At 37.8% G+C, this 14,080-nt stretch overlaps 1 protein-coding gene across 3 annotated transcripts in view; it reads right to left on the reverse strand.

The window, feature by feature from the left end:
* C22H8orf48 (chromosome 22 C8orf48 homolog) overlaps nt 1-14,080 on the reverse strand; it is a 115,418-nt gene that overhangs the window by 89,116 nt on the left and 12,222 nt on the right. The window contains exons 5-7 of one of the 3 annotated variants that reach the window (XM_075053762.1): nt 12,772-12,924; nt 11,570-11,664; nt 1,401-1,475 (exon numbers count right to left, since the gene is read on the reverse strand). In XM_075053762.1, coding sequence (XP_074909863.1) covers nt 1,472-1,475; nt 11,570-11,664; nt 12,772-12,924 — 252 coding nt within the window. In that variant the 3' untranslated portion in view covers nt 1,401-1,471. Of the gene's footprint in view, nt 1-383; nt 1,476-11,569; nt 11,665-12,771; nt 12,925-14,080 lie in introns of those variants that run through there. The other 2 variants (XM_075053761.1, XM_075053760.1) reach the window with 2 other exon arrangements.

The following is a 14,080-nucleotide window of genomic DNA, read 5'->3' on the forward strand; positions in this document are numbered from 1 at the left end:
AAATAGTGTAAAGTATTCTGAGACTAGGACTAGAATTTTATACACCTAATTAAAAGATTGACTTGCTTAAATCTTTAAGTTGCCAGTTACCTCACTGGATGTAATAACAAGGGGTTTATGCAAATTAAGTTTCTAAGGATGACTACGTGTAAAAATCTAACACAGATAATTTCTTCTATTTTGAGATTAACAGTACGGCAGACAAAGGCATAGAGAGGCAGTTTGATTTTAGGACTTCTCAGATAAATCTATGGTGTTTAACACCTACAAACCCAGTGACACTACAAACACACCTGGAGCATCGTTCTGTAACAACCCAATGTTTATTATTTAAGCCCATACTCCCGAAGTACACAGAACCTACTGGGAAATAGGAAGCCTAGCTCGCTCTCAGCTGAAAGCTGATCAGCACTTTGTAGATCAAACCCTTAAGATTTCCAAAAGTATTTTAAGCATCCAGAGATAAAGACAGATAGATGTGTACTAGTATGTCCAAGGGTTCTGAAAATGGCAAGGGCGGTCTTATGTACATAATTTAAAATACTCGTAAAATCTGGCCTTTCATTCTTACACATGAGTTTATAGAAGATGCAGCAAAAAATAAGTAGTGTGGCTAAAACATGTCACTACGTGCTCTTTTAAGTGTTTCCTGCCTTCTCTCCTTCTCCCATTCCTTCCTTCCTTCCCTCCCTCCTCCTTATCCCCACTTTCATTTGCTCTCACTCCCACTCTGGCTTTCATCTGCAATTTTGTGCAGAAGTGTATTAGTAGATGTCTTGCTATGCTAGCTCTGGAGGAGGAGAAAAGAATCATTTACATATCAGGTTTACAACATGAGGGATACATTTCATACCAATGTTTTTACATCAAAAAGATGCAAATTTAGAGAAAGGAGGCACATTCTTCCGTAATGCAATAAAAATGGAAGAGACAATTTGAAAGGCAGCAGGGAAATTTACAAGTAAGCTGAAGGCAGAAAGCAAGCAAGCAAGCCCAAAACTATATTAAAAAGCCAATATATATTTAAGACAATATAAATGCTGGAAGTAATTCAACATTTGAAAATGCACAGTGTATGTACGGGTGGATGAGTACATGAGAAAGACACACAAAGATAGAAACCAAAGATTCTCCTACTACTGAAAGCAAAGAGATTTTTCATATTAATTCACAAGGAGCAGGTTTATAGTTTCAGGTCAGACGTCTTTACTTTGGAAAGACGTTTTTGTGTTAATTTGAGAACAGTATTATACATTTTTCTCACTTGCTGCTAGTTTATATATCCTTATCAACCATTCTTAATCAATGTCATCAGGAATTCAAAGGAAGTTTGAGTTAGCCTAAGGGTCAGGTATGTACAATCAGCTTCCTATTAAAACAACAAAACTGCAGTAGCTCACATATAATTTCTGGCCTTCATCCTTCCAATGAAGCTGAAGATTTTAGACATTCACCGAACTCAGTCCTCCTTTTAACTGAAACACAGAATCAGAAAACAGAGTTATCCTAACAATAAAAAAAGCAAACCATATCCAATTAAAACTTCATACAAGTCTGGTCTCCCACCTGGCATTTTGACTTTTTTTTTTTAAGGATTTCATGCACATCATCATTACTCTTTTTAATACAACACTGATAACGTCATTATTACCAAGTCACTAGCAAACAGAGGCAAGTTTTGCCCTTCTAAAAAGGGATGAGTCTCAGTCAAATCAAAAACCTGTTGATCAACATTCTTATCTCTTTTCAGTAATTCAGTATTTGACAGATGCCAATAATCTGAATTAACATTTGAGATGCTGATTTTTGTTACTGAAATTTCTTTTGTTCTTCTCATATAAATTGCATCCAACCTGCTCTTACTTTCCACCCTCAAAAACCACACAAAAACCTCAAAAATCTTATACTGAGTTGTACTTTACTTTAAACATTAGCTTACTAAAACGGAAAGATATGAAAACATAAGCCACAGTAGCAAAGTCCATCTCTAGGCAAGGACATGTACTACATCAATAGCCTACGCTTATGTAAGTATCAAAGTAAAATATTACTATTTCATTAAAAGGTTTAGAAAAGTATTCAGCTTACAGATATTCTAATATGCTTTCATGAAAAGTTTCTTTCAACAAGTCAGTATTTCCAGACCAAACAAAAAAAAAAACCACTCAAATTTTTTTTGTAAATACCTGAACCTTTCTAATATATTTTATTAAATATCAATGGGAATTAAATGTGCACAGTCCTGAGATACTAGCTGGCATGTTCGTAATGCTCAAAATACACTGAAGACTTATGACTCACACATAAACAACAAAACAATCTAAGAATAATTTATTGTCTACTGTTTGAATTAAATTAGAGCATGGACAATGAACAATGTTTGGAGATTTTTTAATGGAAAGTTTCCTCATGAGAATGTGCTGACACTGACACTTCAGTAGATGGAACCTGACTCAACTCGAAATGTGTGTGCTGTGTGTGTATATGAGTGTGTACTTAATACAACGATTACAGATAACATGAAGAGTCTTCTCAAAATTTGAGTACTAGAGGTCCAACTCTTTCTCAAAAACTGAAATCTCAGTAGGATGTTGCAATATGAGCTGATGCTAAGCCATTTACCTCCACTGCTCCTGTAGTCTCACCAGTGCTGAAGAGAGGTGAATAATCACTTCCCTCAACTTTCTGACAACACTCTAATGCAGGCGAGCATGCCATTGGACTTTACAACAAGAGCACAATGCTGGCTCATGTTCAGCTTGGTGTCCACCAGGACTCCCAGGTCCTTTTCTGCAAAGCTGCTTGCCAGCCACTTGGCCCCCAGCATGTTCTCGTGCATGAGGCTGTTCCTTTCCAGGGACAGATCTTTGCGTTTCCCCGTGCTGAACTTCCTGAGGTTCCCCTCTGTCCACTTCTCCAGCCTGTTGAGGCCCCTCTGAATGGCAGCACAGCTACCTGGTTTATCAGCCACTCCTCCTAGATCTGTATCTTTCACAAACCTGCTGAGTATGCACTCTAAGTCATCAGTGACAATATTGAACAGCACTGACCCCAATATCAATCCTTAAGGTACTCCACTACTGGCTTGCCTACAAGTGGACTTTGTGCTGCTGATCCCAACCTTTTCAGACCAGCAGCTCAGCCAGTTTTAAATCGACCTCACTGCCCATTTACCCAGTCCATATTTCATCAGTTTGTCTATGAAATGGTCTGGCTGAGAGTGTAAAAAGCCTCTCCAAAGTCAAGATAAACAACATTCACTGCTCTCCTTCATCCACTGGGCTAATCATTTCATCATAGAAAGCTACCAGGTTGGTCAAGGTTATTTTCCCCCTCATATATCTATGCTGACCACACCCAATTACCTTCTTATCCTTAATATGTTTGGAAATGGTTTCCAAGAAGATTTGCTATGTTACCTTCCCAAGGGACTGAAGTGAGGCTGACCAGCCTGTACTTCCCCAGATCCTCCTCCTTGCCCTTCTTGAAGAGCCCTGCACCCTTTGCTTGCCAGCCTGGTTCACCAATTCATCCACAAGCAACAGGAAGAAGCATTCTTTACCCTCAAGAAGCTTAAAAGCAAGGCAAACTAGAAAGTGGTGCTAGCATTGCCGTATTACCCACAGACACTGAATGGTTGGGTCATAGTCACTTGACAGTCTGCAGCAGAGCCACAAACAGACTCTTCAGACATTGTTTTGAAGGGCAGGGATTTGTCCATAAAAGCAGTCTCCTTCTCCCAAAATGCAGCTGAAGCACAAGCAGTACTTTGCAGACTTAAGATTTTAAAAGGATTCCTGTTTTGTTTTTGAAAATACACATACCCGAACTGAGGGTGAAATGGAGTTACAAATAACATCCACTCACCTTCTTGGAACAGTACCAGATGCCTAATGATTTTGTATCTTATATATTTTATATTCCCCATAGGAATCTGATAGCTGTGGATACAGATGAGATGAGATACAGGTTCAGGCAAGTATGACAAGATCTTATTTTCATTAGTGCTGAGACATTCCACCCTCCTGGACTTTCATGTGGGTGGTGGACACTTAGCTACTCCATAAATCAGAAGGGCATTGCTCAGTTTCTTAAGTTCTTTTATTACAGTTTCTTTCTTTAGGCTACTTGAGAAAGATGTTGAATACATAGCCAAGTAGCACTAAAAGTCTATTGTCATAACCTCCTGATATACAACTTGCCAGTAGTGCAACTTGTAGACATTCATCAAAGATGTGGTATGTTGCACTTGTTCCCTTATGTGAAATGAACTTTCAATCAGCTTTACAAACAAGTGGGTTTTTGTCCTAAACTACAGTAAAATTTGGCTTTTCAACTTTCTTTAAAATCAACATTTATTTTTGACTATGTGAACATATTGTTCCAAACTGGCAAGAACTGCTCATTTACATCTTTTAACATCAACAGAATGCTAATCTATAGTAAACAGTCTCTATGACAAAGAAGAACGTGCTGTTAATTAGTAAGAGAAACCCTCAGTTCTCTGCTAGCCTGAGTGGGATGAACCACAGATTTCTATAAAGAGGATGGATTACAATTGCATCCTATCAAACAGAGCATCTCCAAACAAACACTTATGCTGCAAGATTTCTGAAACCTAATTTTGGCCACAAACCATTTGGGAGTAGGGTGGAGGGGGTTTAGAGCAATCTGTTATTTGAAAGAAAATGCTCTGAAAGTGCTTACAGCTCCTCAAAGTAAAATATCCTGGGGCCAAATCCTACTGTCCTGAGTAGAAGTAGGAATCAGTAAGAGCAGACCAGCCTTGTTCCTCAACAGATTTAACTCTAAAATGGGTTTTGGAATAGAAGAGGGAAGGGGGAGGGCAGACTAGCTCTTCACCTTCTCCAGATCAGCTCTTAACTTCAGAACTGCTGAGTAAATTTTTTAGGATTTGTCACACACAGCACGTACCAAAGCCAAATGACTTAAATGTATTTGAAATTCTATCAGAATTATGAAAGAGTAAGGCTTTTAAATTCTAGATTACAGCTCACTGCATTAAGGGGAGTTCACCTCTTAAATAATCCTGTGTCATTTTTCACCCAGGTCATTTTTCCAGATTCCAGATTTGCAATCAGTGAGGACATCTTCTAAACTCCAGTATAACGAGGACAAAATCCCCAAATCAAAATCCTCTCCAGACAAGCCACGTCTGAGAGCAAATATCAAAGAAGAGGGGAAAATAAAAACCCTTCGTTAACATGAGAGCTTCTGTTTTGTAGCTGATTTTGTTAATGCCTGTGATGTTAGCGAAACCAAGCCTGCCCCTCAGTAAAAAAATATGCCTTTGATTTCACTCTCTTTTGGGAATATTTGGGTGAAGAAAAAAAAAACTCTCACTGAACAAATTCATAAGATATAAACTACACTTGTTGCAGTGCTTGTTTTTCTTTTAAGCCTGAGGATAAGCCCTGCCACCACAATGTTACTGGAAAATTGATTTGATTTTCTTCAATTATCTCTTCAAGAAAACAAGGAATCACAAACTGGCAGTCAGCTAAGCAACTTTCCCCCACCCCTTGATAAAGACAACAACAGTGCACACACGTTTCTGACTTACACAACTTCGGATATAGATGACCTGTGCTGTAAACTTTGTGACACACACTGTTATTCCTACGCTCCCTGGCTTCATAAACAAACAAAGCTTCTGAGCCTCATCTATGCCTGGAGAACCCAAGGAGAAAACTGTCTTACGAATGACACAGGTGACAAGGGAATCATAGTTCTTGCTTCTTCAGAAATTTTGACTGAGTGAGAACAACTACTGAATCCCAATGAGGCTCAAGTTCAAAGAAGTTCCTGTACCTACACTTCTGGCCTCAACAGACTATGAGAACTTTGCTAAACTAAACACAACAACAGACACTGAAACTAAGCAGCTAGAGGGGTCCCTCTCATCCACTATTGCACTGATAATAGTGCTGATTATTATTTTCTCTTTGATAATGACATCCCTAGTAACCTACTGTTTTCACAAGTGGAAACTGAGAGGTAAAAAACTGCAGAAAGCACAAGAGGAGTATCAGAAAGACCACGAAAAGAGCATTTTTCAAAGCACGCCTGGACTTGTTTCATAAAAAATAAAAAAAAATAAAAAAAAAGATCCACCATGAAATACTCTTGCATTACCTGAAAATGAAAATAATAAAAGAACGGCAACTATGAAATTTCCAAGCAAATATATCCTTGTTTTATCTCATTTATAAGAGTTGTTAGCAGTTTGGAGATTTCCTACCGCTTTATTATACATATATATATATTTATATATTTAGCCTCATTTGTGCAAAGTAAAACCAACGCAAACATGTATTTTTAATCTCTATTGTATTACTAAAACAGTAAATTTAAATCTGTTGCTCGCACTCTTTCAAAAATCCACTGGCCCGCCCATGGAAGGCAAAAAGGTCAGATTTTGGCTAATGCAAAACAACACAGCTGATAAAAATCGGTGAAGTTGTGTTGTCTTGCACTGATCTAATCATCTGGCTGCAGATTTTGAAATCCAATTGAAGTCTTAAGTAAATCAGATTCACAGATACTCAGCAGTAGCAGCCTGTTCCTGAAAGCCTGTAGCTGAAGAACTCTTCATGTCTTCAGCAACAGTTCCATGCAGAAAGCATGCAGGACCAAGCCCTGAATTTGTTGGCAGGTGGTAAGTCAGTATGTCTTTCACATAATATGTGAAAGGTGCTAGTGGCATTCCAACTGTAAGCGGGTTAAGGACATCCAGTGTTAGTGGAACCTAACTTACCAAGGAAAGAGCAAGCCTAACGCACTTTTTTAACTAGGCTTGTAATTATTTTTAAACCAACCATACAATGGTGTGTTTCTATTTTCATAACCTGTAATAATATGTCACAGAAAAATGACAGATCTATTGTGAGTAACATATATAAGTAATATTTTCTAACAGAGTGATGGATGTAATATTAATATACGTAATTGTTTTAAAAAGTAGAACACATGTAAAATTACAAACAAAAAACCCTGCTCAAGTATATAGCTTGCTTGCAATTACCATTAATGCTGTATGTATTTTTAAACAAGCTATAATACTGTGATGATGCTGTAAACTTACTTCTGTAGGCAAAAAATGTTCTATTTAAAAATGTCAAGATGAAGGATGTAAATGTTCTTAAAGTGCTATCAACTAAAAATATGAATTTTCACAGAATATTCTAAAGGATTCTGTTACATGCTACAAATATATTTTACAAACGCATTTATGGATCATACACACTAGTCTATGTGAGAACAAACAGTACTATTTTATTACAAAATAAATAAATAAGCAGTGAATATCCATGCCCAGAAGCTGGAAAATGTTTCTTTTTTAAGGTACCCTGATCAATTCTATAGGTAGTTTGAAAGACAGAAGACCTAATACCTTACTGACAGAAGGTATACACTCCCCCTCATTTCCCAGCCTCCCCCCATACAGATCATGCTGCTGTCAGTGCAGGCTAAGATCTTCGGAATAAGTTGTGGAGGAAAAAGGAACAGTTAGCTAGTTGCATAAAAACAATGCAAATGTAGCATTCATAAGATTAATATATGTATTCACAAAATTAAAAAACATATTTTAAACACAGTGGCATTTAGAATACCAACTCTTGCAGGCAGTTACCAATTTGCACGTAGCATCTACGTTAGCTCTTATTGAGTAGAGACAATAAAAAGTCATTCTCTGAAAATCATACTGAATGGTAATAAAATTACAATTTGAAGAATGCAAGTATATTTCAAAATGCTTTAAAAATACATAGCTGGAAGCACTCCAGCTCTTGCTGGAGTATGCATGTATGATTTGGAATAACTGCACTGAAAGCTACAATTCAGGTTTTTACTGAAGAAGAGTCTGGGCACTGTGTCAGCTAACAATTTCGCAGAGGAACATGATCCCTTCCAGCAGCAAAACCTTGTCCTCAGTGCCACCAGTCTAAAATTTTTGTCAAGCTCCCAATATGAATAAAGGGGTCCAGTTCCTCTTCTTGGAAGCTGATCAAACTGGCTCTGTTAAAAAAAAAAAAAAAAACAAAAAACCCCCAAAAAACCCAAAACAAACACCAAACAAAACCCTGACTCTTGTCACACAACAAAGCCATGACTGGGGAGATGGATTTACAGAAAGGCAGTAGCCCCAAGGGGGCCTGAAGCATTTCAGTTTTTAGTATAGCTTCAGAGAAAAGATTCAAGATTAATGTAAGGACTACTGGACCAGTGGGACCAGATCCCACCTGGTTTCAAGTGACCCTGTTCAAGCAGGGGGTTGCACTAGATGATCTCCAGAAGCCCCTTCCAACCTCTGCCATTCTGTGATTACATACCTTGCAAGTAGCTGGAAATCAGTATTCAAACGCGTTTATCTTTGTTCCTAGTTCACAACCAGGCAAGATAATTGCACTAAAACTTCATTCCCATTTAAACATGTGCTAGTAGCCTATTGTGAATGAGAAGTTTATCCTAGAGGAGAAACGAATACAAAGTCCCATGGCCCAACAGATGGTTAGAAACAAGACTAAGGAATGACTGAGCCTTGAAGCCAGGTTAATTTTTTTTTATAGAGAAAGCTAGGGCAAATGAAATTAGAAATTACATTGCTGCAGTCCACAGGAAACTGATTTTAATGAAAACTTGAGGAATGTAATTTTATCCAAAGGGTCAGTTATAAAGTATAACATCATGAAACCAGTTATCAGCATACACATATTATAAAACAATGCATACACGAAACCCCTTCTGTATTTGTACAAAGTTCAGAGTAATAAACTCTAGTACATGACAAATCATTCAGAAGATTAAATAATGCAACTATGTGTAGCATGAAAGCTAGAAAGCAAAAGCGCCAAAGTACTTTTAATAGACAGATTGATTTGTTTCAGTACTACAGCTGCTTATCATATGAATCACCCTTGATCCACCTCTCTCCTTTTATGCCCCAGCAAGCAGAAACAAGGGAGCAGATGAATAAATATTTCTTAATCATAGTTTGAGAGTGTTTCTTTGGATCAAAAGAAAAATCTACTACTGAGGAAGGCAGGGGCGGGGGGAGCTCCTGTGAGGGGAAAAGAGAAGAGACATTATCTACTTTTTTTTTTTCCCCTACGTCCTCCACATCAGAATTTTTGGATCTCTAGTCTCAAACACTGCAGGATTATAAAATAAATTAGAGACTCAGATCATTCATTCCATTGTACATCCCTAATAGCTGCTACAAGAAAGCAGAAGAGAAACACTCAGATCTCAGACATTCTTGATAAAAAAAGTGAAAGAACTGTACTGAGCAGTAGGAAAACGCATGCAGCAGACATAATGCTTTGATTTTTCAGAGGAGCTATCTGAATTGTCTTTGTAACATTTATGCAAACAAACAAGAACCATACAGTCACTGTGTTGTGCAAGTATGAATACTATTTTACAGACAAATATTGTCAGATGCCTAACCCAAATAGCTCATAGTTCAATGTATTTACATAAAGGCTTGGCAAGAGTTGCAAAGAAGTATTTCAGTATTTCTAGAAAGCATTTATGTACTGAAAGCAAAAATATCAAAATGTCTTCTTTTACTTATGAAAACAATCAATCTATATTTAGACTCCTGGAAGTCACTTTCTGTGTTTTTTGTAAGGGCTGAAAGCTGTGTTCATTGGCAATAACAACAAAATGACATTTTCAAAGGATTCAGCTCCTGATCACCACTTCTATATTTGACAGCCCTTATGAGACTTCACATGGAATAATGGGCAGCCTTTGCCTAGTGTTAGGCAGATTGCTAGAGACTTCAAAAGACTCAAGAGAAACAGGGAGTGTAGTCCAAAGCAAATAAGGAACAGAGATGGAGTATCTAAAAAGAAAAGGGTTGTAAGACTGGAAGCTAGGAGATTTACAGGATCTAAACATTTCTAAGGATTATAGAGTAATGGTAAGAAACAAGCAGCAGTTTATTCATTATATAGGCAGCTATGTAACCTGCAGTGACAATTCAAAGATTCAAGCCAAGCTTAGGGGAATATTTTCAATGGACTATCAAACCTGCTGTTTACAAGAAACTAGAAGAAACTGCCGATGAAGCAGTGAGGACAGCTAGCTTTGAACAACTTAGGGCTGCATTATGTTTTCACTTGGGGCTTGACCTACTCAGGACCAACTCCCAGTGAAATCATTCAAGGTAGGTTTTTAAGCACCAAAAGGCAGATACTCACTAACATAGGTGGACCTATCTACCTCTATATCCTAGCATTTCTTTTCAGGTTTTCCACTGATTTGCAGGAAGTGAAAATAAGAGGCTAAACAGCCCTCAAGCACCCTTACAAACAATATATAGCAAGCATAAAAAAGATAATAACTACATGGACATATTCTTGTCCCAAAATGGGAAAATAAAATGCAACAGTAAAACTTAATCTTATTCGCTTTGTAACAAAAATACAGTAAAAGTTCATAGATAAGGATATTCCTTCAAGATTTCCACAACCTTCAGAGATCTAAATGCAGAGAAGTCAGGAAACCAGAGGCTGATGAGAGTCAGTAACTTCATGACTCACACAAGTCCAACAGCCACAAGGTCACTGCAAGACCAATGCAATGAGCTCTTGCTGTCAGCAATAATCAGAAAGGTGGACTGCATTTGTGCCCACAGATCAGCATATATCTTTTGAGGCTACAATGAAGATGATTTCATTGTCTAACCCACTGAGATACCCAGCATAAAGGCATTTTATTTGGATGTGTACTGAATACCAACTTTTCACCCAGATACATTCTTTGAAAGATAGTGAGTTTGCTATCTTGAAAAATCACAAAAAATTACAAATTCCAAAGTACAGTAAAAAGAACAGTCAAAAACACTATTTGGCATCTTATTCCAATTTTAATCTATGTTGTTTTTTCTCTTCCTAGACACCTATCCTATATAGGTTCTATAATTAATTTATTATAATTTCTTGTCCTGTTGGCATCCTCAGTCTTGCTGATTAATTTCTGTTATAGTCTCATTATTTCAGTTCTATAAATACCCCATTTCATTTTACTCCTTTCTATAGTTACTTTGCAACCTTCTTTTTCTCCTCCACCCGGGGCTCTCACTTTCAATTTAACACGAGACACTGGGCAAAGATTGAGCTGAAATCCAGTAATTACACCTTCCTGCCCCGAAAAACGGAATCATTTATTTTTCTTATGGATGGAAGCAGCTGTGAGCTGTTCTGAAATCCCACAAGCAATCCCCCAAAACCCAATACTTATTACTTGTCAGATTAATAATAGAAAGTGTTGGCTTCTGTAATTTGAAAAACTTATATAGTTCTATTACAATGTATTGCAACATTTGCATTTAGGAAGAATGAAGAGTTGAATCGTAACCCAGATGCCAGTATGCTGGGCATATCTGGTTCCACCTGCAGGAATATTAAACCACCACCCAATTCATCACTGACAAAACAGGTTATATCCACAATCATTGGCACTCAGTACGTGACTGCCTGCAGAAGACTCTCCCAGTTGTTTATGTCCTTGAGTTATGTTTACTACTTTCAGGCCTTACATTTTCTGACCTTTCAGCTTTTGCCATAAGTTCTTGGGATCCTCTGAAGGTTTGGGAAAGCTTCTGAGTGCTTCTCCTATAAGTGTAAGCACATCCTGAAATAAAAAGGAAACATGGAAATTACTTGGTTTCGTATTCCAGTCATTTCTCATGTCCTCTATCACAGGTCTATCATTGGCAGCTACAACCAGTCCCCCAAAAACAACTAGGTAGGCAGCACTCATCGCAAAGTTTTGCTGGATTTTTGAAGCATCCTGCTTAAAAACTTTGTTGAACAGTGTGGCCAGTGATCTGCCTCATAAAGCAGGTTCCTTCCCTAAGGAGGGGAAGGAAAAAGCAGCTGGCATTTTCAGGGAAGCTGGGAGAAAAACAAGAGGAAAAAGAAGTGAAACCTCACCTGAGACTGAAGTTCTCAAATCTTAGGTATGGAGTGAATGAGAGTCAAAAATCAGGAGACTGGCATTATTAGGTAAAAAAGAGCATGTGGTACAAATTCCCACCCTGCTCACAAACACAGAAAGATAGACCTCAGGGCTTCAGCAAGCACTACTTATCCACTGCTCAGAAAAAATCTGCTTTCAGTCTGACTCCCTTTCAAAAAGTGAGAGAAGAGGTCTTCCTTCAGGAAGAAGACCATCCTGAGGAATAGCCACAGAAGACCCAAGGAATTCTGTAAGTTTCAGCTTACACGGCCTACCATCTGTTCCAGAAGTATCTCCTAACAATGAAGGTTGACTCTTTGTGACAGCAGAGACAGAAGATATCCCAGTGTATCTGAGAGGCCTTAGCCTCCATAATGCATTGCAGTGTCCTATTCTGAGACTCCTACACCAAAGGATGACTAAGGAAGACTAGTATGGGCATAGTTTCCTACCGTCACATCATTTTGTTGTTTACCATTTTGTCTTGTGCAGCCCATCAGAAAAACTGTGGAGAAATAATCGAGATGTACCCAAAACAATTCTAGGGCATCCTGGGAAAGACCTTCAGCTTATATAAATCAGGCAGCTCAAATGACTTGATCAGTATGTTAGTCCCAAATATTTTATTAATGCTATGGAGACAAATTCTATTTTGACTTGCACTGCATTCAGGTCAATCTGATCTCATTGCCATAAATCAGAGGGAAATCTGGCTTACAGATTCGTTAGTTACAGTATGTATAAAATGTACGACAACTTTTTTTAACAACATTTGCTTACTCTGGAGTAAATCTGTTCTTCCATTTTCTCTTGGATTAAAGCACTTTCCATTAGAATCTTCTTTCGTCTGAGAAAGGTAATCTTGGCTAGCTCTGCTTCCTTCTTCCAACAGTCAGGGCACGCTGAAGATTGGTGGATTTGAGCTTCTGTCACCTGAAAGATGAGACTTTGATGCAATGAGCAATGTCTGTCCTAGCAAGATGGCCACTCCATTAAGAACAATCAATAAAAATACAGATATAGATACTGTCTAAAGACAAAAACCTGCTTTTGTAGGCAGTTGTGAATTATTTCACAATCTTTGTCACAGTATCATCTTAATAAGCCTGCCCAAATGTTTTCAGACTAAATATATTTGCTTTTCCCCAGGTATTACCCCTTCCAGCACTGATAACTTAGTTTCATTAAAATTATCTACTTGTATCTCAGAACCATAGCACTGATCTGTAATATACTATTTCTTCCTGTAATAGGCAAAGTCTCCCTGACGCTTGAGGTTGCATGGACATTACCGACATCTTCCACAGAAATTATAACAGGGAAAAAAAAAAAAAAAAAAGTCACATGATTGCCAAGCAACACATCAGTGACCAGCCAATACCAACTGTGAGGATACAGTTATACTAGCAAAAAATTTGTTTTAATTAGTATAACTCATTTGACCCCGGGTGGATGCTCAGTACACATTACAATTTTGCCAATATAAATCTATACATATTTTGCTAGTGTTAGTATTAGAGCACCACCAGCTGTTAGTTACACTTGCTTAATGAGTACCTGATGTTCCAGAAGTCAGCCTGTGCACGCTAACCAGTCTCCCACAATAGCAAATGCACTAATTCCTGAAGGCTCTATTAGGTTAAATTAACATGTTTTACCCCACGTTTCCAATACTTGATCATCACAATTCAATAACAGCAATTGTTAATTCAGCAATAAGTCCACCATATATAACTGCATGTCTGCAATGTAGCTATAGGAACAGCAGTGTTCCTATGCTGACAGTATACATAATGCCTTAAATACCAACCACAGAGGTTATGATTATCTTAAGAATTTTAGGAGGTTATGATTATCTTTACAAATTCTAAGAGGTAAATAAACTCTGAAGCAATGAATTCAAATATCTATATGCCGCTCTGAGTCAGAATACAAACATTCCTTGAGATATCAAGGAAAAAAATATTTCAGAGGCCTGAGCGTGACATCAGTAAGGTCTGCCTGATTTGATCCTTATCTTACGGCTTTTTTTCCCAGTGGTTCTCCCAAAAGCATAGACAAAATCTAAATTCTTTCCTTCCTTGCAGTA

This window comes from Buteo buteo, chromosome 22 (assembly GCF_964188355.1).
Source record: "Buteo buteo chromosome 22, bButBut1.hap1.1, whole genome shotgun sequence".
Taxonomy (NCBI): Eukaryota; Metazoa; Chordata; class Aves; order Accipitriformes; family Accipitridae; genus Buteo; species Buteo buteo.